The sequence below is a fragment of the Megalops cyprinoides genome, chromosome 4 (genome assembly GCF_013368585.1).
Source record: "Megalops cyprinoides isolate fMegCyp1 chromosome 4, fMegCyp1.pri, whole genome shotgun sequence".
Lineage (NCBI taxonomy): Eukaryota > Metazoa > Chordata > Actinopteri > Elopiformes > Megalopidae > Megalops > Megalops cyprinoides.
The window spans coordinates 13,635,059-13,662,539 of NC_050586.1; the positions used below are offsets into that span (position 1 = coordinate 13,635,059).

General features: G+C 41.1%; 1 protein-coding gene across 2 annotated transcripts in view; it reads right to left on the reverse strand.

The window, feature by feature from the left end:
- Positions 1 to 11,033: 11,033 nt before the first annotated feature.
- Positions 11,034 to 27,481, reverse strand: part of unc5db (unc-5 netrin receptor Db) — a 163,387-nt gene continuing 146,939 nt past the window's right edge. For both annotated transcript variants that reach the window (XM_036527213.1, XM_036527214.1), the window contains 6 exons: positions 22,698 to 22,869; positions 19,742 to 19,969; positions 18,129 to 18,278; positions 16,733 to 16,897; positions 15,989 to 16,167; positions 11,034 to 14,120 (listed from right to left, as the gene is read on the reverse strand). In XM_036527213.1, the coding sequence (XP_036383106.1) occupies positions 13,940 to 14,120; positions 15,989 to 16,167; positions 16,733 to 16,897; positions 18,129 to 18,278; positions 19,742 to 19,969; positions 22,698 to 22,869 (1,075 nt within the window). In that variant the 3' untranslated portion in view covers positions 11,034 to 13,939. The remainder of the gene's footprint in view (positions 14,121 to 15,988; positions 16,168 to 16,732; positions 16,898 to 18,128; positions 18,279 to 19,741; positions 19,970 to 22,697; positions 22,870 to 27,481) is intronic.

Sequence of the window (27,481 nt, forward strand, 5' to 3'; positions counted from 1 at the left end):
TCAATAAAGTAATAATTCAATTCTGTACATGCAAGTGAGTCCTGGATTTGGGGAAAGGCGAAGATACAAGGCTGGCAGTAGCAGCAATGCAGACACAGCATGTAAAACAGTTTTGAAGTACATTCCCAGGGGAATTCCAACATCGCATTTCTTAAACGAATAGCAAGGATCTCCTGTAGTGCTCTCACCGTGCGACTTAGTCAGAGGATATTGGGCAATCACCGACAGACACCCCCTTCACCTGTACGCGCCCAACCGTGTGGGAGGGATATTTTTGCACGGTATATAAACAAGCGAGGTAGTTACAATGCCGCCTTTACCTGAGGAGGACGTCATCGTAACGCAGAAACAATGAGTTCATGGAATTTACTTGTGTCTTGAAAACAGTTGCAATTGCTCTTGACAGGAGTTGACAATCTAATTCTGAAATGTTTATGGAACTGAACAAATTGGTCAAAATAATGGGTTAGTTCTGCCAGGTATTTGCGTAACCTTTCACCGATAGGTTATACTGGTACTTCATAAAATTCAAAGCAATTCAAGATATTAATGTAGAAAACTGTACATAGTAGTTTTTTTTTTTTTTAATTTTGAGAGAATAGAAAAATACTCAATTTCTACCAAAGTGTGGTGCATTTAAAATAAATATGGTCAAGATCAAATATCCAAAATCAAATACTGCAATGGCCCCACATAGTGCATCATTGTGTGCTGAGTTGTGTCCCCTAGCCCTTCTCCCTTAAGCGGAACGAGCGGGGGGAGCAGAAGGTGCGGCTGCCCCGGGTCCAGGGTTCTGCCAGTTACAAACGGGCCCACCTTGGGCCCAATCTGCCTGACTGAACGTGTATTTTTGTTGTTGAGTTGAATATTTTGAATAAAGTTTGTTTGTGTGTCTTGATTGTGGCAAAAAGTAGGGCGTAATGGTTTCGACCGACCCCTAGCTTCTCGTGGCGATATTTATTTTGAATGAGCAGGAACACAATAGAGTTACAGATAACTTGATTCGCTGTCCAGTATCCTTGTGTAAGTGTACAAACAGAAAAATTACGCCCTCTGTTCGAGTCCCAAAGTAGGAACCAGGCGATCGCCGGCTGTCTTGTTTTATTTCCCATCGCCGTCACTGCAGACGGAGCCGCGGTATTTAAAAATGGTTTCACGCAGTGAGGTGTGCTGAAGTAGCACACCTCATTGAAATCCGCATTTCTCTCCGTCCTGCCCTCCCGTCTCCGTAAATTTCCTCTTGGAACTGTCTTGCATCTCCATTAGGGTGATCATACGTCGTCTTTTTCCAGGACATGTCCTCGTTTTTGGGACCTAAAACATGCGTCTCTAAACGAGGACATGTCCGGGAAAAAGAGGACGTATGGTCGACGTATGGTCACCCTATAACTGGCAGAATAAGGGCCCACTACAGGTCCTCGCCCCCTCTGCAATGAGCCACCGGCCCCGCCCCTGCCTTCTCCTATTAAAGCTTGGATTGCTGCCTGTAAACTGACTCCAGAAAACCAGACGGAACATCACCTGGAATCAGTTACAGATAAATGAACACATTTATCCAACTAACTAATCTACACTGTACAGACTTGTTTTCTCTCTGAATTGTTCTTAATCCGAGACCAAAACCATGACTGCACCCATCCGCTTCTAACAGGCCATCTATCAATACCTCAGCAACTCACGATTAATTTATCCATGTAAGTTGTAACCATGGAAATCTCTGTCAGGATAATTCATTTCAAGTTATATCCACCTATTTTAGGCACGAGTAAACATTTTATTTTCAAAGAATATGTTCAGTGAATATATTACGCAGTCTGTTTTCACATGGTGAGGGCACACATGGTCCTTGTTATTGTGCAATTTTACTAACAATCATCTCCCTCATTCCCACTGAATAGATTGCATAATAGATCTGGATTGTTGGGAGAGTAATTTTACCTCACTCATAATATGGGGGGTGTGAATGCATCCAAATCAAGTATATATCTCAAGCTTCACAGCATGCACAGATAAATAAATTAACATGTAATGTAGATAAACAAAAAGCCTTGACCTTTGTTTTAGACAACGTTACAACTGCTTTTTCAATTTATGCAGAACACGCTATTTTTTTTGCCCTGGGCAATCATGGAAAAATGATAGCATCTGCAGTGTATGCTTTTATTTGTCAAGTATTCGTCATGGTGGGAATGGATTTTTAAATGTTATACAGCATGGCAGTCTATTCCACATTTGTGAGGTGATACAAGATCTATGTATTCTAAACAGGATAAGTTGAATCCTAATGAGTTTCATTCAGTTTGGATGAAAGTAGTGGGATGAGTCATAGGCGTGGGTTGTTTTCAACTTGGAATGGTCACATTTTGAACTTCCGATTGTCATGATGTGCCCTAGCAAGCCATTCAGGCACACAGCTATTTGCAGAAGGATTGAACTTTTTTGCATGCCTACATTTGACTTGCCTTTTCATTTAGGCTAACAATTTTAAATGAAGAGCGAGAGGCCCGCTTTTTAAGAAAAGACGATGTCAACATATACATTTGATCTTTCTTCTTTTTTTAATTATAGCAACTTAATGTTACAATGTGTGGCTTTTAAAATAACTCCTGAGACACAGTGAGTGGTTTAAAAGGTTGAGATAAAGAAGTCATCCTGTCATTTTTTTTTATCTCAAGAAACATTAGTCACACGGTTATTATCAGAGTCTGAAAAACACACTTCCATGTGTGTCAGTTTGCCACTATCAGGCAAAGTAGTCGCCTGCACCACTATGATATCCTAGGCTGTGTTACAGCTGAGTCACTTTTCAGCAGCTCTTTGAAAACAGGAAGGGAACAGTTGAAGGTGGTTCACACTTATCCAACTCTTGTTCAACCTGATGCAATGGGGTGGATGTGTGAAAATTAGCAGAGGTTGTAGATAGATAAGGTGACTATACAACGGCGTGTAAGTGACTTGTCCTTGTTTGCAGTCACTTTACATGTAGAAATGTAGAAACAACCCTACAATACAGAGGGTGATATGATAATGGATAACGATAATGTGGTAACAAACACTACCAATATTAAAAGGCAGAGAAAGAAGAACAATTCAAAACAAAACTGCAATATGTAGGTAACAAAGGCTGAAAGCAGCATATGTTATGCTGACAGTCTGTGATGGATGAGTCAGGCTTCTTGAAGCCCATAAAGGGGAGAGCTACCTAGTGCTGTCAATCACATACTGGTATGACCCAATAAAACACACACAATTCTCCATAACAGACCACTATGTTTCATTAGAAGTGAGTTATTGACAGTGATATGACATGTGATTTTGGTATTCATGAAGTCTCACTTTCCCATCATTATTGGTAGGGTGGCAATTACAGTGGTACCTGTAGGTACATTAATTAGCTGAAGGTTCAGAGTGAGAATCTCAGGCCTATGCAAGCACTGGGGACAATACAAATCACTTAACTAAAATTCTGTTCCCAGTGAGCAAAACAACCCATAAACAGGTCAATGTGAAAGACATTAACACAGTACAATGCAATAATTAATGAAAATGACATTAAAGTGTTTTAAAATGGATATTCAAACTATTCACACACATTTAATTTAGCTCTATAAACATAAGTGCTGAATAATTATTGTTCAAATGTTCCAGTTTCTTAACAATTCCAGCTTCAGTAAATGGCAATATGCATATACCTGTTTATAAGCTTGACCCTGAGGGTGTCTCCTCCTGGCTTCTTAGCACTTAGTGATCTTTAAGATTGCTCAGCAGAGCTCTAAACTGTTTAAGGGAAGTGTAACTGAACTAACTGTTTGGTACATTTCACATTCTGAGTGGCACATCAAAATAAACCGAATAATGCTTTGTGCCCTCAGTGATCCACTTGCTCTGAACAATCACCTACTTAAGGCACCCTTTACATGGCCTTCTGCTTTCTGAACAAGGGCCCAGCTAGGATTTGATATCATGCACACATCAATGTCCCATCCATTATTCAACTTTGCTTCCGTGTGCAGAATTAGATGCAGTGCCATTCCTTTGACAAAATCATGTGTCATATGACAGTTTACACTGATCCATTTTTTGGGAGCACACCCGAATCTGTCTCCTTGGTCCAGAGCTGGGTAAGTGTAGATTTTGGAGGGGTTTATTGACTTTTGTTCAGGGACAGGTCTAAGAGGAATTTCACATGCCTAATAGGCTTTGCCATGTATGGTTATTTCATCCACTGTGCTGTTTGAACTGTACTTTGCACCTTCTCTCAAGATTTCTGTGGTGTGGAGAAGGACAACCAGTTAGCCATGCCACGCAAAATGTGCACTTTTTGCAGCAATGGTGTAAATTCCTTTCATGCATTCTTGTCAGAGCAGGAAAGGACATTTATTTGTGGCCATAGAGAAAGGAAATGGCAATGAGGATGAGTAGTTTCAACTGATTATAAATATACAAGGGATAGTTTCCCTGTTATTTTCTAAGTATCTTTTACTGGACTGGATTGTGACCCTGATTTTAAAGTAGACCACAATAACAGTTTGTTTCTCACTAAGGCATCACAGGTTTATTAATCTCAATTATTGAGTACATTAAAAAGATAAAACCTCCTTTTGACAATTCATGTATGTGAATAGGCAAATAGTGTAGATTACCTATAAAATTATTTAGTGTAATATAAACATGTATAGACTAAGAAGTGTGGAATATAACTTAATGTTCCTAGTGTTTAGAAAACTGCAATGTACTGTGATTATATGTAAATTATGCTGCAATATGTGCAATAAAACCCCTGACATGTGCAGATAAAATTCTGTTCTAGTATACTGCTTTACACTCACGCCAATCTGAATTTGTCAGCTTTGTCATACAAAAGGATCATTGTGGTTCACATATCCAGACCGTCAAGAAACCACATCATTCCACAGATTTCCATAAAATTACATTTTTTATATTCAAATGTTTGTGCATGAAAGAAATGAAAAGATCTGTCATCTGAGCTTGCCATGTATGTCTTTACGTACCTGACTGTATCTTATTTTTTGACTATTAATGACTAAGACAAGAGAGCAGTGTACGTGACACTGTGACAGTATCACTCTGATCCTTCAACCATATTTGCAATGGAGAGAATGTCTCACACAGTATGCCAAAATGTGGATATGGAGAAGATGGTGGGCTAAAGGTAGTACTGTCATCTCCCTTTTGAGTTAGTGTTCTGAACTTTGTACTGAGGTGAACAGCTACACCTTAGCAAACATGCCTGAAAGATTTCCTTCCCTCTCCCCCATACTCCTACAACTTTTAGTGCACTGAGCTTTCAGGAAGAAATTAGATGCATAATTACACCTCTTGTCAGATGACCTGATTTCTCTCCCTTACCTATTGAATACAATCAGGGCATGTAAGATGTCCACATGAAGCCACCTCCTGAGAATTTAAGGAAATGATAAGGAAAGCAGGTACCACTTCCACATCATGAATTTTGTGTCTGAATAGACTATGGTGCGGTGTCCCCTGCCACTACTCATTTTCACACAAACTGAAATGCTGTGCCCATAACCTACATTAAATAATCTGCTCACTTTGATTCAAAGACATGACTGTGGAATCAGGAGCACAGGACTATGTCACACTCTGGCAACGCATGGAAGTTCCAGCAAGCACAAATCTCTATTCAAATACCACTGAAATTAATTTGGACAAAGGGAAAATTGAAATGTTTATTTGCTATTTGCTCTTATCCAGAGTGACAAATGTAACTTACTTATTCATATGTATAGCTGAGTAATGACACCAATTCAGGCTCACTATCTTGCTCAAGGGTCAAAAAGCTGCCCCACCAGAGGATTGTACCTCACCTGCAACCACAGAATTTCTGGTTGTGCTTCTGATGTTTTAAAAGTGACACAGAGGGTTTTTACAAACATTTCTTCATCAAAATAGCATTCCCTTTACATTGAATAAAATTAATAAAGAAAATCAACAGTACAACAGAAGCGCATCAAAGGTGCACCTACATGCTGAGGGTCACAAATGAAAATGAAAACACAAGTAAAAATGCAAGAAGGCACAAATCAACACATTTCGACAAAAACCTTCATCAGGGGCTATTGCCGAAGTGCATCGATTTTTATACTCTACGCAATGAAATAAGGGAGTTTCATTTTCCTCTAGCTGAGGGCCCCATTTTTGGGATTCCTTTTGCTGTATGAGACGTCCCTCTTTTTGGAGTATTTGATCCTTTGTATTTTTAAACCTCTGAAACATTTTGTGTGACCAGAGCTCATGTGTCCTACACGAAATCAGTACTTGTTTATCTTTTAACACAAGTACTTAATAATTTTCTGTTACAGAACAATAGACTGCATATAGTATATGGTATAAACATTTTGTTTATCTTTACACACACTCTTCTTTTGAATATTTCAGATTCAATAATGTAAAGAGATTTAAATGATAGATAAAAGAACATTAGCTTGTTTATTTGATCACACACACACACACACACACACACACACACACACACACACACGCACGCACACACACACAAAACACTTCAGAAGTTAAACATAATTAAAATTTCTACTAAATTTAAAAATTAAGAGCTGGCATCTTACTTCTAAAATGTAAGATGACATCAGAGCTGGCAGCTAAAATTCTAAAAGTTGAGTTACATTAGCCATGCAGAAAAGGTCATATGAGTTAGAACTGAAGCATTTGTACAGCTTTGACTTTAATGCTTGATTCACTTGTGATAATGCATGTATTACTTATTGTGTTGTGGGGGGAAAAAGAAATGGAAACAAAAAAATCATTCGAACCCTGTAAAACACCTTCTTGAGAAGCGGAGGGTAACTGCTCCCATGCGCTCCACATGACTCTTATTACTGCTCTCTGCAGTTTGTTCCGCTCTCCCATATCACACACAGACTTCCTGTGTGTCCTGGATTGAATGGTATGCAAGGAGTGGGTGGCTGGCAGGCCTTTCATCCGGCTTGTTAATAAGGCACATTAAAACCATTTGAGCTGAGTTTGAGCTGCGGTTGTCTTTGCTGCAGAGCAGCAAAGAGCACCAAATTAACAGGAGAAAAGGGAGCGGGAATGGTTTGCATCAGATAGAGAGATGAAGTCATACAGTCCACTGCATCTGTGCCTCAGCTGCAGAGACTCAGCAAAAAAATGGTCTGAATCAGAATGAGCTTCATACAATAACGTCCTGGTCAAATTAATAGTTGGTCCAAAAAAAGTTAGTTAAAATTAAGATGCAAGGACATTGACAGCGTGTCAAACCTGTTGTAATTTTTTGCTTCTATTTCAATAGGCGAAATGAAGAATGTAAAATGCACATTTGATGCCACCTACTGGACGTAGTGTCATCTTCACTCAGCCTAAGACAATATAATGTATCTGGATTTTTACATCAAACCTCACCAAATGCACCAATATGAACACAAGTCACAGAGAAAAATCCCTTTTGTCAATTTTGACTGGACAAATCTGGGCTTTGCTAAGTGGACACATCACATCAGTTTTGATAGTTCATGAACAGAAGGTTACTGGGGAGAAAAAAATGTGTGCACAAACTTACCACCACCAGGGGGGACAAAAAAGCTGAAAATAATCCACCTGTTCTGAAATTGTGACGCAAGCAGATCAACTTTTTCAACTGTGCATTTATTTCCAAAGGGCTGCTTATACAGCTGCAATTTCTACTATACAGAAAACATCCAAAATGTTCATATTTTTTAATACAATATACCACACAGCTGCCCTGCCAATACCAAGGAAATATGTTCAGCGCTAGAAAAGCTCTTGCAGCCTATTAAATTATGTACTCTTAAACACTTTTTTAAATTCCTTTTTTTTTTGTTAATTTTTAACCCCATCTGTATTGTACAACATTCAACATTTACAGTAGTTATACAAGGCACAAGAATTGTGATATGAAGCCAAGGCCATGCGTTAAGTGGAAAGAAACATGAGCGCTGGTAATTGTTAACCATATATGAGGTGAAATGGTGAAATAAAGTACCAGCTCACATTTTAAACCCAAGGATCAAATGGAAAGCAATGAATGTATGCAATCTGGGATTTTCTTGTTAATTATTTCTGGAAAGATAAATATTCTTGGAGTTGGCTATTGATATTGTACATGTGAGCCCCTTTCTTTTCAGTGGAAGGCTTGTAACCATATATTTTTCCCAACTGAATGATGTATCTCCATGAATAATAATAATAATGGTAATAAAAATAAAACATAAAATCAAGTTAGATTTTCACAATGTAAAGAACCTAAATGATTAAAAATCTTTCTGTGGTAAACACTGCCCCCTGTTGTTGCAATGGGGGACTCATACAAGGAATTCACTCTTTTCACTATTTTTACACAATGGACAATCAATGACCCCAGTCACCAGTGGTCAACAGGAAATGATATGAGTCCAACCAAACTATAAAACTGAATTTAGGCAGGCAAAAAGACAGACTTTACCGATAAACCGTTTATTTATTACCATATTTGAAGAAGAAGCTGAAGAGCTGAAGGGTTAGTCGATGCAAGATAAAGATTCAGTCATCAAGAGAAACAGAAGTGGCAAAATATGTGATATATCAATAACAGAGTCATAATCCTGTCTGATGCCAGTTGCATGTCAGAAAGTGATATGAGGACAAGGTTACCAATAACAGATCTATCTAAGTGGTCACTTATTGGTTCTCTTGACTAGTACCTCTGGTCAATAAGACCATGATGCCAAAATGATCAACCCCATTTGATTGTAAAGACCCTCTCTTTTGGCAAACTGTGAAAACCCTAAATTTCACATTTAAATACACTATATGGACAAAATTATTTGGACACACCTGTTTTTCATGGTTTGGGCTAGGCCCCTTATCTCCAGTGAAGGGCAATCTTAATGCTTCAGCATACCAAGACATTTTGGACAATACTTTCCAACTTTGTGGCAACAGTTTAGGGAAGGCCCTTTTCTATTCCAACATGACTGTGCCCCAGTGCACAAAGCAAGGACTATAAAGACATGGTTTAATGAGTTCAGTGTGGAAGAACTTGACTGGCCCGCACAGAGCCCTGACCTCAACCCCATCAAGCACCTTTGGGATGAACTGGAATGGAGATCCCGAGCCAGGCCTTCTCGTCCAACATCAGTGCCTGACCTCATAAATGCTCTACAGAATGAATAGGAACAAATTCCCACAGAAACACTCCAAAATCTTGTGGAAAGCCTTCCAAGAAGCGTGGAAGCTGTTACAGCTGCAAAGGGGGACCAACTTCATATTACAGTATATGTATTTGAATGCAATGTCATTACAATGTAATGGTCAGGCGTCCGAATACTTTTGACCATATAGTGTAGCAACAACTTCTAGCTCCTTTTTTAGGGGGATGCTTCAATAGGCAAGTGAAATGCTTGCAGATTATGGCAGCTACCCTTATTTAGTATCTCAGGGGCAGTTGAACCATCCATACGCATTCTTTCCACCCATACACTCATACTGAACACAGCACTGTCAATGTAGCTGCCTCACAACATGCTCAACAAATGACACACTGATGATCAATATGAGTGGACTGACAAAATTAAAAACCCAATGAAACTAGATATAGTATTTTTTCTCTTCAGCAGGCCTGCTGTCATTACAGCTTAACCAAGTTCCTATTACTGGTAACATTGGCAATCGGCACTAGTGTAAGCTGTGGCCAAATTAACACTAACAAAACAGCTGACATTCTCACTGGCACTTGTGACAACTACATTTTTCCTGCGTTGCAAAGGGAAGAAAATTCCCCAACCATACAACTGAAAAAAATGATCTTATGTATGTTATTTACTTGTTACTTACAAAGCATGAGCAGTCAGGGGTAAATGTATTATGTAAATGTAAAAAAGAGCAAAGTAAATTTCTACAAGATAAGTTTTGTAATGTGAGCAGATGCTCCAAGTACACACTTTCAATGTATTTACACGAACACCAACAGCAAAATCTCTGAACTGAATTATAACTTAAATTGCCAATAATTTTTACAGTTGAGGCAAAGGAAGTAGCACAGCAGGTCGGGAACTCAGTTGATAACCACTGATGCATTCCTTTGGATCCAACACAGAGAAGTGGTAAAACTACTGCAGAGCACACACAGAGTACAGAATTCCATTGTTATATATTTTGGGTGGGCCCATGTTCAATTTAAGTGCACTGACCTCTGTGTAAAAGCATACATACATACAGTATATATATATATGTTAACCTGTCTCTTTCCCATCAAGCATAGAGGATCAACACACAAGACCTTGTTTTTCATGTAAGTTAAGAAGGCTAAGTTTAAGTTTACATTATGTTCTGTGAAACAAATCTGCAAGAATGTGTTTATAATGTTAGAGAGCATGCTGGCCTTCTTTTCCAGGGTATGTATGTTCATCAAAGATTTACTCGTAACAAAATATAGTCTCACAGACACAGAAGTGACATATGCATGTTGTTTAAGCTGTGAAATGAGCAATGTTGCACCATTCTTATTATTGGAACCTTCTCTACAATAACTGGTTTCTGTCCACATCATCTGTATGAACTTCTTGACACGAAAACAGGAGTAAATAGATGTTACAGGTGATGTATAGAGAGAAAGAATGACAACAAAGAGCATGTTGATAAAGAAGTCTGGGCTTTGTCAGCAATGAGAATGAATTTCAAATAAGAGTCACTGATGGGGAATTGTATACATTCAACACAAGCATGAAGTACACTGTAACTTGTTTTCTCATTATTGTCATTGTGGCGCTGTGCTTGAATGCAAAACTGAACAAAAAAGAGGAGAATGACACATGTGACCAGCTTGGAAAATGAGAAGAACGATAAATGTATGGAAAACAAAATAACACCATATGCAATACAAATATGTGTATTCAAAGAGATAAAATTGGATTCACTGGTATGGTTCATCTTTTGTAAAATATTTATTTAGAGATAGTAGCTAGTGATACACATCTTCTATATATAACCTCTTAAATACCATTACTTAGCTGGCATTTACAAAAGACACAAAATGAACTCCAAAAGCAAATCACACACCATATTTGTAGCCTTTAGGTTTTTTCCTTTTTTTTTTTACAGCAACCCACTCTCATGCCACTTTTTGCAGTACCCTATTGACCACAGGCTGTTGGAAATGTTCCAGAACTTTAATGCAGAACAGAATGAGTGGGGAACAAAGTAAAGGACAAATGATCAGAGAAAAGCGACATTGTCAGTTTAGATCAGCAAAACATTAAATGGTATTCATAGCATGTGAGCAGTCATCAGTCTCATGGAAAAAACAGCTACTTTAAATAATTATGACTGCAACATATTAACAGCATATGCTATTCCGCAGACCTAAATGAATACCTTTTGGTAGTTGTCAGTGGGACTTTCCTAAGTGCTCTGGCAGTGGAGCTTGAAGCCTATCTTTCAGGAACATATCAGAAAAATAACTGATTCAACAACTGAACTCAAATAATCAAATGAATAAGGTAGGCTTTCAGCACCACTGCCTCAATATACCAGAATATATCAAGGGTATAAGGACATACTTCACTATGAGTGTCATAATACTGTGGCAAAAGACTACATTTTCCCTCAGAGTGTGGTCGATATCTGAGTCAAAGTACATTCCCCTCTGCCCTTCCTCCATCATCCATGGTTGAAGCACACATTTGAAGACTGTTCAAAATGCTAACTGCCCTCTTGAAACTTTCAGTGCAGCTAATGCAACATCCACTGAACTTGAGGTGAATGGCTTCTCGTGAGTCCATCTGTCACATAGTATTATTGATTTTTTTTCTTCAGAATGCATCCACAGCCCACCTAAAACGATTCCTTGTTTGGGCTCCTCAGATGTTTGCCTTCCACGGAGTACTGAAATTAATTAGATGGATAATTTGTTTAACATGGAAGGAACTTGCCTGCCGCGTCCCTGTAGACTTTAAAGGGGCTTTTCAAAGTGCTCTTTTGGCTTTGTGTGCCGTTAATTACATCTGGTCCTGACCGCTGGTTCATGTTCCTCCATTGTGTTGGAGATTGAACTGTGGCTTTCTTGCCCTCAGGTTGTTCAGCTATTCAGTGTCTGGTGAAAGGCTTATCAGTGTGCTGCTCTCAAAATATACGGTTGATATGGTATGTGGGGAATATGATCTTGAATCTCTGCTGCAAGTGAACAACAAACTTCAAAAGGCAGCCTGACAAACTTTTAGTCATTTGTTTTCTGCAGGAGAACCTGGTGAGACCAGTGCTACCTGGCCAACTCAGCAGAGTGATCACTGGGTCCTTTTCCAGCATGGGGCATTGGTAACATGAGAAAATGGATATGAGGCTAAAACTCATCAAATTCTATTACATTGCAGTGAATGTCTCTCCTAGGAGGTACCCTAATGCTCAAACATAGACAAACACAGCCAATGTTTTACTTGGCAGTTTCAAGTAGCAGTTTGTACTGAACTAGGTCTAGGTGCTAGGCTTTGGGGATGCTGCTAACTCATGCTCTGTCTGTGAATTATGACTGGGAACAGAATAAATCCAATCTCCTTTTTTTCCACTGGAGGTAACCACATGGGATGACTGGCATAAGATCTGAACCTACCCACTGTTCCTCTGCCAATCCCGCAACAGTAAGCTTGAGCATCAACATTTTCAGCTTAATGCTTTAGTCACTTGCTGCCATCAAGACTCACAGGGTGCAGCACCAGCTTGCCCTCCATCTGCAAACCATTCATTAATGCATGTAGTGTCTGACCCTTTCCTCAAGCATCACACAGGTGTTGTGCATAGGATTTCACTGAAAGCCTGAGGTGGCAAAGACACTGTGAGCGCTCTGTGGCAATCAGTAGTTGTTCATGACTTCAATCAGATAATAAATAATAAGATATAGTAATACTAGTTTCAAGAAGTCAGACACTAGTGCTGCACAAAGTCTAATTTCACCACACCACTCCCACATCTTACAGCGCTGAAAACAAGAAATGCAACACTGCGGACTGCAATCTGAAGTAAACACATTTCCATTAGGGTCTCCACTGTTTTCCTTTCAGAAATATTTCTTCTGCAAAAGCACTCTGCTTTCACAAAACCCATTACTGCTGTTCTCCCCCTTACAGTGTTGGGCTGCTGAGAAATAGAAAGCCTTTCCCATATTTCATTCAAGACTGCCCTACCTTGCCATTTTTAAAATAGTTCCTCCATCTCGACAAGACACTTGAAAATGTTAAACCAACGTGTAAGTAAGGGGATGAGAAATGGCAGTGCACAAGAGGGTCTACAACGACAGGGAGCAGTAAGGATCCAAGCCAGTCTCTGTTCTGATCATGGGAGTTTGCCCAAAGCAATTTTTCTGCCCCCCCTTTTCCCCCTCCTCCATTACAGGTGGACCAAGGAGGCCACTGAGCAAGTCACCCTGAAAAGAATCACAGAGAAGCACTGTGCGTGCTGTGGCTCAAGTTCAGGGGAGCAGAAAGCAAAAGGTAACTTGGTAGAAAAAAAGCAAACAAAAAAGAAACAAAAGAAAACATGTTTACGTCACACAAAGCAAAGCGTCCTGGCAGTTCATGAATGTGAGACCAGTAGAAATGGGTCCAGCAGGAACACAGCTTTACTTCCACTGTGTTGTCTAAACAGCTCCCTCCTTCTTTTGCCCTGTGGCACCAGACCTCCTACACAACATCGCCATCCTTGGCTATTCTTTTTGATACGTCAATAATTAATTGATTAGACTTTTTAAAATTTTGTACATAAATATGTATGTTTCTTGATTGTTAGTTATGAATTTCTTTTCTGGCCCTGGTTTATCCATGATTCCTATGATAATTAAGAGAGTGCAGGAACCATACTTCCTGTTAGAAGTCTGTAGATTGTTGTGTCTGTTACACCAGCAGCACCCACTGCCTAGGTGACCAAGTTCCCACTAAGGGAAGTCTGAGTTTGTTTCCTCTGGGCTCTTCACTGGGCTTTTAGAGTGGATCCTGCCAATCTCCTCTAGAGCGCTGGCTAGTGAGTCCAGGTCACCGCTGTCCTGGTGTTGTGCCTCCCACAGGTTCAGTATGACTGCAGAGGGGCTTCGCTGCTTGGCAAAATAGGACAGATTCCTGCAGAACAGCACAAGAAGAAAAGAGCAAAAATTGATTTCATTAATTTGTGTAGAGGAGTATTACTGAGTGCTTGCAAAATCAAGAGTCACATGTTAATTGCTACCATGATCAGAATATGCTGGTTTTGACTGATGTGAAAGCTGCTGTTGTTGTGCGCTGTTAGTTTTGTGCCTTATACACAGATATCCTTCTGTTTCACTGCAGTTGTAGACAAGGACCATGACAAACAACACATCTATTACATTTTAAGAGCAGGAAACACCTTCACTGACAACGCAGTATTCAAGTGAATGTCTTTGACCAAGGCAGCTATTACTAGTTTTTCCAGTTGAGGGCAGTGTTTTACAACAATAAAACATTTAACCATACATGCTTCCCTTTTTGATTCAGTGGTTCCATCGGCCTCAGACCCAAGTAAATGAATTTTAAATCAGCTTAACAAAGGTTCAGACATTCTCATTTTGTGCAGGCAGAAGGTTTGACTCTGCCACAACAAGCCTAAAATTCACCAATCACTAAATTGGCTGCTTGTTTTCCAGAATGCACATGAATGATACACTGAACTGTCCACCCAACACAGCTAAACCAGATGATAGAATTCTGAAACACCTCCCCTTGTTTGTCACAAAAAGGCTGGGGACTATATTACAACTTCAGAATTCAGTGCACTTCAATTCAGTGTCTTTATAGACTACAAAATCCCCTGGTCCCTCTGGTCCCCAAAATGCAGCATCAGAAAAGGGAAAGGACTTGGGATACATGTTAAGACCTGCAGTCTTAGAGAGCAGTGGCCTGGGAATTTCTCTTTTAACATAATAATAATTCTCTACCACCCATCCTGTTTTTTTACAGATCTATAATTAAATCTCCAGTGTATCTGTAAGGGGCCTATCTGCACGTGATAGCCGGAGAGGAATCAGTGACAGGGGGGTGGTGATGGGAGATAACTCCCGCACAATACTATCCCAGATTAAAGAGAGTCTCATTCCCTCCTCTCCTGCTGTGCTGGAGCTCTGGAGTTTGATTCTGGAGGGGGACATTAATAATAATAAAAAAAAGAAAAAAAAAAAGAAAAAAAAAGTGGGACAAGCAGCTGATACTCAAAGACACAAAGTCCAATGCTGGCCTCCTAAGAGGACATTCCCACAATCCATCACTGCATGGCTGAGGCAAGGTAATGAAAATTAGTCTCCTCTCAAATGCTTAGCTAAAAGGGAGTCGTTACAGGGTATATTCACCTGGCTCTTGAATGACTTGATTAAAATCTTGATTCAAAAATGAGGACAGAATATGCTTGCGAGACACCTGTGAGTCTAAAAGACACAGATGTTCTTACACTGTCTCCAGATTACTTCCCTAGAAGTTAATAGGTGCTTTAGCTTCTTTAGATGACAACTCCGCTGGTGCTATGGTCCTCTGACAATAGGAAATTTACTGCGACAGAGTGCCTAACCACCCCTCGCTTAGGAGTGAAATTGAAGCCTAAACATGCTGCCTCAAGCACAAATCACAACAACAACGAGGAGAGAACCCAGCAGGTTAATGACACTGTTTGAATGGGATTCCACAGCCTTAACATCTATCAGCGCAAAAATTGCCCACAGGAAGGGTGAATGCAAATAGAAGCCCGTCATCTACCTTATTTTTGAATAAGCGGTTTCCTGTTTCCTTAACTACTACCTGCTGGCCGGTTTGATCGGAGACCGGCTGGTGACAGTTGTATCACATCAGCCTTTCCATAAAGCAACGTGTCTCACAGCGCTGAGTCTAATACAAAGTCGGTTAGGAAAACAAAAACTCTTTTCTTTTTTTTAAACACGCCAGTTGCCTTGGAAACAATTCAAAACTGGATGCTGGGCTCTGACCTCTCGATGTGGAGCTTCTGAGCTAAGAGCTGCCAGTCTTTGCCCTTGGCGTTGGCAGTGTCAAAGGTCGCGCAGATCCTCTGGCGAATGGAGAAGGGGATTTTGAAGGCCTTGGACCCGGTCTGAGATGTGACAGTGCAGTCTGCCTGTGTGAAGAACGGGATGCTCTCCTTTTCACTCTGGGGGAAGTGGACAGATGGACGGAACAAGATGAGTGCAATCAAATATGCACACGGAAGGCTCTCACACTGTTACACCATATGAACAATCAATTTTAACATTAAAGTTATTAAAACACTACAGTTTCATTCATCTTATGCTTCTGTGGTCACCTACCTCACCTTTAAGGGTCCAGATATTACAAATGTGACAAGCTGACACTGCAATAATTCATCAAGGTAGACAGCCCAGGGTACTGTCTGACACTGAACATCCAATTTAGGTTTGTAAAAAAAAAAAAAAGATTCAGCCAATCCACACAGGATCATTCAGCACAACGGGGGTCAGATGACAGGAACATGCTTCACTGCACATAAGACATTGGACACACACATACACACCAACACATACATCTTGTATATAAATAACACATAAACGGATGTAAGTCAGGAGAAGGACAAGCAAGTGTATTTTGTACTGTGTGGGAGTAGGATGGAGAGGGAAGAGCAGGAGGTGAGCTGGCATTGCCAGACAGGGAGACAGAGGAGGTTTTTTTTGGAAAGGCAGACAGACAGAGGTCCGCACCTCCGACACAGACGTGTAGACCTGGAGGATCTGCTCATGCCCTTTGACCTGCCGCACGCTGATCTTGCAGGAGAGCTGGGTGGTGGCAGGGCTGTATCTCTCCAGAGAGAAGGCACAGTGCAGGGGCTGCTGGTTGCTGCACCACACTTGGGAGAAGGAGAATTCCTATGGGGGGGGGGGGGGGCGGGGTCGAGAGAGGAACAAAGAGCAAACTTATATAATCTAGCTGAGACCCGTATTACTCTGTTAAAGATAGCTCTATTCCTGCCCTAGACGTAGAGAAAGCATGGCGAAAAAGCATGCACAAATGCACACACAAATAAAAGTGATGTCAGATCTTTGAAGTTGTAATGCATCTGGGAGAAGATGAGAGCTTTTTGCCTACCATGACACATTGCACCTCAATCTAACCCTTTTCTAGATTCATTTACCTTTTAGGGAAGAGCCTCTAAGAAACCCTTGAAAAACTGCCCAAATCCCAGCTATTTCCAATAATGGAAGTCACTCACAGTCTCAGCCTTACATAACTGGGAGTAAGGGAAAGGGAAGATGATTGCCTTTGATGTATAATTAATTTCTGGAGCTCGCACATCTGGAGGAGACGTCCTTGACCTCGTTTCCTCCTCCATCTCTGCATACTAAAATGACCAGTAAAGGACACAGTGGTGGATCAAGGGAGCCCCGAATGAAATGGCCTGGTTTGTCTATGGGGGACTTCGCCCTCCAGCTTTGATCCTCCTGTGCATCAGACGCCACAGATAATGGAGCTGTAGGGAAAATTATGGACGCAGGCAGCAAGGTGCTCTTTAGCGGTGAAAGCTGACTTGATGTATGATGCTGGCTGGAGCCATTACTCTGAGTCTGCTCTCTGAAAGGCCGTCTCCTTCCAAGGATCCTTATAAATAAGGCAAGTTAGTGTGCCCATGTCCAGCCCTCTCTCCCAGCGCCCTGAGATGGAGGGTTGCTAATAAATATCTTTTCAGGAGGTAGTGATGCTACACTGTTTTGCAGTGGACAGAAGACCGAAAACATCGTGGTCAGTTTGATTTGTGTGGGTCATACTGACTCACGTATCTGTGACCAAGGAAGGCTGATATTTATACAGTGCTTCACATGGCTGCATCTAAGGGACATTAAAGATTGTTTTGTTGAATCAGCCTGGCCTTGTTAAACCTTACGATCTACCTTCTGTCCGAGTGAGCACACAAAAACACTGCCAGGAGAACACTTTAAGAAACTCTTTCTGGTTTGTAATGCCACTCCCAAAAATTAAATCACCCAAGCTTTAGCTGTGTCTGTACAGTAACAAAACAGTTCTGAAAACTATACTATGAGACAACTGTAATATGGAGGATCCTTGTTAATGCAGAGATGTGAGGAAGCTCCATACTGGTACCTGACAGGTGGTGAAGGGCTTAATGTTCCACAAAAACTGTGGGACATCCTGAATGGAGACTTGGAGGCTGAAGGTGTTCCCCTTGAACAGCAGGGTCTTGGGCTCTTCCAGCAGCTGTCCACCCCTTCCTGTCTCCATAGCTACGACCTCCTGCAAATAGATTGGAGAAACAGAAGGTGAGACAGAGTCTTACAACAGGACACTGACAGCTGTTTTGGCATCCGCATGGATTTAAAAGGATAGCAAGGTGTTGATTGTCTGGCCAAATGGAAAACCAATATTGGCTTTTGTTCAGGAATGGACAGGGAGTGAAAAAAAATTACACAACAGAAAAGGCAACAGAAAACGCTTCAAAAACATTGATTGCTTTGTATTAGACACCTATCCATCTTCATCTGCGCAAGATAAAAGGAGAAAGAAAAAAATCGCAACAATGTATAAAACCTTGGCTGCACGCAAGCATTAAATTAGGAGCCACTATACAATAGATTGAGATTTCAATCTAATACATTAGACTCATGTGTATGGGCTAAAAGCTTTGAAAAAAAAACACCCATCTCTGACATTGGATTTATATTGATGAAAGGCCATTCTGATTTGAAATTCTCAGGTACATCATCACTGTTCTCTTCTCCTCTGGGGAGATTTCAATGCAATTTGGCCTTTTCTCTAGATTCTCAAACACAAAGGAGAGGGGCAGGAAACAAAGAGCTGACGTGTGGCCTTACTGATTGTGTCTGACTTGGTTTTTGTCTGCAGGAATGTGTGTGTATGTTTGTGTGTGTGTGTGTGTGTGTGTGTGTGCGTGTGCGCGCATTGATAAGTGTGCAGGTGTACATGGGGAGGACTGTCATCTGTATGGTCGAAGCTAAAACAAATCAGCAGAAAAATGAATGCAACAGAATCTGCTGGGCCAAATTCCATGTCTAGCATTCCATTCACGCCATTCTCTCTGCTCAAACACCTCCCTCCGTCCGCCACCGCTGCTCAGATGAATCACATTTCAGAACTTCCACACACATTCAAGCCCTTTTCAGCTGGCAACCTCCCTCTGTGGTTAAAAAGCCACAAAACAACATCAAGGGATCGACAATGATTAAAATCCTTATCGATTTATTCTGCAGATGCCTTTATCTTGGGTGACTCTAAAAATAAAGTTTACCTTGCAGTGATGCCTTCTCTGCCTTAACTATCACTGTGTAAGCCCCAAGTACCTTTAGGTTGGATTCCAGACATCTCTGCACATCTATAATTATTAATGCAATTCATCCCAACCAAAACAATATTTAATAACTGAGCTAAGAAAACACCATGTAATTGTATTCATGTTCTAAACTAGTGGCACGTGATGAGTCAGACATTCTGTCTAGGTTCTCCGTCACCTACACTGTCATACCAGAGAAATAAAACTACAATAAAAAAGCATATCATTCAAAACATATGTTTGAGCACAACATGCACATAATCCAGATGAGTGAGTGACACACTGAGTGGATATAGGTTTCAATACCAGTATTATATGGTGAAACAGTTGCTTCCTGTCATTCCTATAATATGCTGCCTGATAATTAAGGCATAGCTAACAACACAGTGTGAAGCCCCTCCTCTGTTACCTGAAAGGCGTGGGGTGTGTCGTCCACGCAGTACACGCGCAGGCTGTATTCCAAGAGACTGGCTCCCAGGCTGCCAAACACAGCCAGCTTCAGCCGCTTGATGGCCTCCTCGGTGAGGGGCTCGCCCACCAAGGCGTAGGACCCAGGCTGGTCCAGCAGCAGGTGGCAGCTGTGGGACTCCATCAGGCAGTAACATGAGGTCGTCTCGTCCTCCGCCGACATCACCTCCTGCAACACACCACACAGGCTGAAGTGGACCGAAAAGGAAAGGGGTTCTAAGAAAATTTCAAGGAAAGCAAAGGCATTCATGAAAAAAAAAAATTCTTGACTTTTCACGCTGATTCTTTAATTACCAATTGTGCATTGAGATCTCCTGACCTGACCTCTTCTGCGCTCATACAGGAGTGCTGAAGCATGACAAATGCGATCCTCTGATACATTGCATGCAGCCAGTGGCTATTTTTCACACTACAAGCCCCAAAATGTACCACAGAAGAGTGAAAGCTAATTGGAAGATAGTTATATTTCTCACTGATGTTTAAGCAACAGCTTAACCTACCAGTTCAAAACTAGAAATGACATGTTTGTCAATGAACAATCAAAGAACAGGTATTATTCCCAGAATGAAAACTGCTGTTATACCCTTAATCAACATGACCTAAATAAGTTCAGTAAAATATTCAGCTGTGTAAATGGATAATATTAACGGAGCCAAAAAGCACATTGCAGTACTGTTGTACAAGATGCAAGAGGTAAATATTGTTGATAAGTAACTAAAGGTAGACCCAGCCTGAGTGGCCCTGCTTGCTTTCAGACAGCCAATGAGATGCAGAGCTGCGATACCCCATTTGGAATCCAGTGGCAGCCTCAGACTCATTAACACAGGGGCATGACAAATTTAGTTTCTATACAGCTCCTCTCTCAGCAATTGGTAAGTAATGGAGTCAAAAACACGGGCGGTCAATGTGTTGGCAAAAAAGGGTAGAACTTAATTTATTTAAATGGCATCTTGCACTCCAGTTTTGGTTTTCATCCAGAGGAGAGCTGCCCTGACATCCTTTTACTTTGCCTCTCCGAAAAGGGCTTGTCATTTCAAACTACTGCACGGTGTCTTTTCATGGCAGGGCCATGCTGAGCAGGGACATCAGCCCATCGGCATATACTGGTGACTCATGCCTGATGGTTCTTTTGTGACTTCCTCTCTCCTTGGGGGGAACAGGTTCTTGTGCAAATGTCAGTCACATTTAAAAGTCTGGATGTAGTGAACTTCACTGATGCTTAAGCACAAGATCAGTGGGGTCAATCTGCAACCAAACTGATGGGGTTAAGCAAACACTGATGCAGACACAGGCAGGCAAATAAAATACATCTGAGACTACCATCAGTCTTTACTCCTCAGTGTTTTTTCTTCCATTATGGTCTGAAAAACAACCACCTTGAATCGACAATTGACAAGCACTCATGCAGAAAACACTTCAAGGTTTACAAGGAAACAAATCTACCACAGGCTGGTCTTCGTAGGGTCATCTGGGTTTACAGTTTAAAGCACCGCTCACAGTGTGTGCGTGAGAGATATTATAGCGGAGATTAAAGAAAAGAAATGGAGCAGGGTTTCAGTAATGGTGTGTTTATATGTGATGGGGCAGAGCAGACACACTTAAACAAGATAGGAATCCATGCCACAGCCATCCCTTCTGTCTGTTTTGCCTGGAGTAAACTAGCATTACATGCACAGATCACCGCACTCCAGGTATAATTACCTTACCCAGGACCTGCATTGCAGCTCAATTGACTATAACAAGATTATTCAGGGGATGGCAGAGAGGCCTGGGGAGAAACAAAGTCTGCCATCTCTCTTCTGAGTGCCAGCCACCAGCCTCTCGAAACAACGAGGGGCACGAAAACAGGTGCACTGACATTATCTCAGATTACACATACTTACTCAAAGGCACTTCTTTATTAGTGTGCACACATCCACAGACAATATGTTACTCCAATCTACCTCACAAATGGAATTTACTCCCTTTTTGGGTTACTGCTAAACACAACATTTAAAAACTGAAATAATGCTTTTTTGCACGAGCCAGTCATTTGATAACCAATATACCAGTTTATAATATTTAAAGTAGAAGTCACAAACACAGATTCTTTTAGTTCTGAGATCTCTGACCTGAGCCATCAATATCTAATTATTCTAATTTTGCTAACTGTATTTCTTGTCCTAAACATGCCCAGAATAGGGAGCATTTAAGGCATGGTGCAGGCAGAGGTGCTGAGCTGGGAGGGAAGCCATTCCCATAATTCTTTGTCTGATTGCCTTGTGCCGGCTCCCATTCTGCCCTGTCCGTCCAAACTGGCTGGATCGATGCCGCCGATGTCTGCGCAGCTCTCTTGCCCTGTCATTACCCCCTTCTGACTGACACCAGCTGTGTGTCATCCCCGCTGTTATACCCTGTAATTCTTTTCCCTCTAGCAGTCTCAGCCTGCTCTCTTCAGAACCTATACTGTCCTGACTCCCCTGTATCTCCCCTCAGAGTACGTTTAGAGTGACCCACACCTTCCACACACACACGCACGCACACACACACATGCACACGCACACACACGCACACACACACACACGCCTCCTAGGTTGCTCTCTGCTCCTGTCCCCTAGCACAGAAAAATGTCACCAGGACCTCGGCTGCTGGGGGCAAAGGCTCAAGGGACAGATAAATGCAACCTGATTCCAGTGGCTGTGTAGCTATCAAACAACCCAGACCGTGTACGAGCAAACAGGCAGCAAGAAGGCAGAATGGACCATAATGAAAAATGCACTGCAAACAGAGGAATTCCCTTGTCCTTGTGTCTGTGTGCACCTCCCAAACATCCCCAGAGTCCTTGAGTGGAACAAATAGGTTTGAGGCTGTGTTATAGCTGCAGTGATATTCAGGTATTGGGTTGGCGTTTCTCCTACCTCCCACTTGTTATCGTGCGTTTGTCTCTTGAGTCGGATGTTCCAGTTTCCCCCGTCGACCTCAGCACAATGGGCTATCGTCATGGCAACAGGACAGGACAGGTTGAGCCCTGGGGGCCCATATGTGACCTCCGGGCCTAGTAGTATTTCACAGCCTTCATCTGTTTGGGCACTAAAAGACAAACATATCTGAATCAGGGCACTGCAAAAATGGCTGTATAATAAATATATCCATTAATAATGGTATAAAGGAAGAAGCATGTTTGGTCAGAAACACCCTGTAACCTTCAAGACAGTTAAAGACATTTTGGGTAAAACCCTTTTTGGGTGTTTTACTAACCTCTTAACATATTAAAACCATACGTTTTGCTAGAACAGTTAACAGTCCTTTTACAACCAGGCAGTGATGTTTGCCATTGCTTGCATTTCTTCATGCTTAGTCTGCACGCCAGTCTTAAAGACGTGCCTGAATTCAACTGGATTCAATAACCTCAGATACTTTATCAATGGGATTTCAAACACAAAGCAATTGAGCTTTTATTCAAGCAAGGAAACATATTTCACACACATTTTCATTTTCTTATCATGCTTTGAAGATCATAATTATTTTTGCTTTCTGAGCGGCATATACTAGGACCAAATATTTTTAATATGGTATGACACTGATGTGTTGTTAGAGGAATCAATCATAAGACATTCATTTACTTTGTATATTTATCTAATTGATCAGCTGTTATCTTTATATACCATCTCTACTTGCGGAGATGCACCATGAAATAAAAGCAATTAACTTGCAAAAATCATGCTGAAAGGTGGCCTGCCAAAGAAAAATCTAAACAGCAAACACAAAAGCCAGTGGCTGTTTTGTTTTCTGCTGTCTTTTCAGAGCCAGGGATGCCTACCTAAAATGTGCTGGCGTTCATTAACAATAAGAAAATAATAAACAGCAACTGAGTGTTTCAAAAATAGCACTGTAGTTGGTAGCCTGTAAAAAATGAAGAAATTTCATATTAAGACTATATTGGAGTTGTCTGAGCTCAGATGAGCTACTGATCTGTGATCTCAGATATGGTGATCAGATCCCTTCTACATTGCATGCCTTTAAATATGATACAAAATCGGTGATTTCACCTAAGCAAAAGACACACTTTCTTGCTGATGGTTATTCTCACCTAGGTTATGGGACACATTTTTCTTGCTGATGGTTATCGTTGAAAATCAGTGGTGAAAATTTATAATACTGAAACAGTGGCAGCTGATTTTTTGAGTAATGTGCAGAAACCCTTTTAGATATTAACATTTTAATATGCCACAGTTTAAATTTGAGGCAAAGAAACTAATTTGATAGTATGATAGGCGATGCTGCTGTTCACTATATCTATGTCTCTATCTATCAATATATAGTTTTTGCTCGTCAAACACAACACTTCTTTACAGGGTGCCTAGGAGGTGTTTGTCTGAAAATGTGGGGGACAAAACAAACCTAAAACAAGCAAAACTTTCATACAAAGAAAGATAATATTAAACTGAATTTTACTATGCATTGAATGTAAGCACCTCTCTCTTATTATTCATATTAAATAAGTGAACTCTCCTCCAAACACAGATAGCAGACTGTGATAGACATCTTGAAGTGCTTAACTCCACCCCTTCCCACACACACTTAGAATCAAGTTGCTTCTTTGATTGAAGCTCTTGTTGATAATGCACTCAGAGTAACTTTTGTTTAAAGGATTTTTCCTTAACTTTGACTTCTCTTAGATGAATCCTGGCAATTTCTGTGGGATTTAATCTAACTCTCCAATCATCTGCAAGAGCAATTCCAGTCTATCTGCATAAAAACGTCTAAGGGTACTTCAGACTCTTCATGGCAATCCACAATTGAGAATTCAGCAAGCAAAATATTTAACCCCATCCTGCATACAATTCAGTCCCCGATACAGGTATTATTTACCTTCGTTCATCTTATTATTTACCTGTATTTACCATGGTAAAAAAGAAATCCTCAGTGTAGTATGTATCACACCTCTGTGTTCTAAGATTCTGTGGATGTATCACACAAAAATATTTCCAGGCACACTGAATAACCAGATTACGTCAGTAAATCAAGCCTGCCCACCACACAAAGACAGTTTGAATCCTCAGAAAGCTGGGGAAAGCCAAAGGGAAGTACAGGGGAAAGGTAGTGGAGTGAAAGCACGACTCTCTCTTTTCCCTGTCAAAGTTAATCCCAAAGACTGTATAATCATTCCGACAGGGAACCTGAAGGCTAAAAAATGCCTTGCGGTGTCTTCCCGCTCTGGTTTGGTGAAAAGAAGCCACAAAGGCAGGATAAACCAGACAATGTGTCGGCAGACCGGCTGTTACTTTCAGTGACGCGGTCCTTGGAGACACACCTTCTCCCCGTATCAAAACTGCCACAAATGAAAACCTTGACAAAATAACAGTAGAACAGCACTCCAAAGTCTAGAGGGCCTGAAGCTCTCCTTCCCCGATTGAGTGATGAATCTGCGACCACCTCCACAGGCTCTCCTTGACCCCTCTTTTTAAACGTTGAAAGAGTGGGCACTGAAAGCCCTGCTATAAGCCCACTGCAGATACAGCAGCTTGTCCTCAGACCTAAGGGCCATTGAAACCGATGGTTCAGAGCTCACTCCTTTTTTTGCCACTTAAATACGTCCTGCTTATTCTGTATCCACTGGAGATACAACCCACACCCTGGGACAGAATTGAATTTCTTTTTGTTGCACCTCATGTCAAAACAGTTGCAATTACTCTTTAGTTTACTGAGTCCTCTGTAGCCCTGGGGAAAAAAGGCACAAAACAGATTACTTGGGATTTTAAAAGCTTAATAATTAAACACTTTGGAGAGCCCGGTCCACTGTAATAACGCAACACCACTGGCTGTTTTTTCAGTTCCGCTCTGCAGCTCAGTGTTGTGAAGCTTTTTCTGTCTCACGGTTTGTGCTGACTGCGTCAAGGGTCTTGTCCTGCTAGTTTCCTGGCTTTTGATGCAATGCATTATTCAAAGCGGTTGGATGCTGACTCACCCCCTTGGGACTTGATGGCAAAGCAAGTGGCAGGTTCAGGCACAGCGAGGGGGGTCGCTGCACTTAATAAAAGCCAGCATTTACATGCACCATTAGCGGGAAATGTACTTGCTTGTCCCGCCATGTTGTTGTCAGTTTCAAAGCGGAAGCTCTTTACAGAACATGGACACATTTGCCAGATTTCTGTCTGAAGACAGAACCTGTAAGTGCTGCATTGAAATATCAGGATTCCAAACATTAATGTCAGGGTAGGAAAACATCACATTTCACTATTTGTCATGTTATGTTTCTTCATACCAAGACTATATCTAGAGTGTATACTTTATCTAGAGTGTATTTAAGGGCAGGATGAAGCCAGACGGTTCCAAAACAAATAATCCACAGAGCTCTTTCTTGCTCACGGCTAGTCCCTGAGGGGTGCTGATACCCTCGTTGAGGCCAACTAGAGGGTGTTCTGTTAGGGCCACCATGCCAGCCCTGAGGGAGAGAAATGCTTAAACCCCCAAGCTAAGCTTGAGAGACACCTGCTGCTATGACATGGCCACACAACACACTGAGAACATCTTCCCCAGTTATTTTGCTTTGTTTGAAAAACAATGTGCTTCAAACGGTACACTCACAAGCCAAGCTGTGAGGAGTACAAATTTACTGAGGCCCAGTCATGACAAGACTAAATATTGGTTTTGGCCTAGATGTACTGAAAGTCTAATTTAATGGAAAAAAACAACAAACTAAACTAAAAAAACAAACTGACAAATGATCAAATGAAAAAACAGGTGGATTTAGCATTCTGTGTGAAAAAGGCAGGTTTGGAAATGGTTACCCAGGTGAAAAGATTTTCTTGGTAGACAAATAATTGATGAAAATTTGGGTGGGGGAGTTGTCAATGGGGAAAAAAGACTTTCCGATAATATCCTTCTGTTATCTTTCTTGGATAACTAATGGGTTTGAAATATCTAGACAAGCTCTTAGCACACATCATAAACCTCCTAGAGTGCTTGAGGGTGTTGGCCTTACTGACTGCGTTCAATCTTTAATAGACTTCTGTTCTTCTGTGGAGAAGTCTGTTCAGTGTGCATGGTTGGGCTGAGGGAGAAGAAAGGTTTCCATTCTCCACAGACCCCTGTGGCTGTCAGGGAGAGATTTGTGAGTGATGGCTCTCACATAGACAGCCTGCAAAGCCGGCATCACGGAGTTGGAAGTAAACAGCAACGCGCTTATCAGGGGGCAGTAACACTTCAAAAGGACTTGCAGAGCCAGACTGGACATTAGAGGAACTGTCAGTCTCTGAACCTGTTCATCTTTGTGACATCTCCAACACTACCCCAGATCTCCTTCAACCACTGGGAAGTGCCATCAAACTTCAAACAAAATAATATGACCGAGGTATGCAATGTCACAGTTTGAAATGAGGTGACAATCCATCAACACATTTGAGGATGAAATACTATGGTTCATTTAGTTTGTTTTGGCAGAGGATTAAAAGAACAGTAATGCTATATTCAGGTGCTCTGTGCGTTGTCTGACAAAATCCTTACTTTATACAACCTGGAAATCACTCTACTGGTTTAAAGTAAATCATTGGAAATGAAGAGAAAAACATGAATGCTTTGAAAATAAACTACAGCATTTGAGGACGTTGTGTGCAATGGTACTATTTTTCTGGTATGCCTGCATTAATTAATGAATATTATATATGAGCTTTGACAACTCATAGGAATGTTGGGAACTCTG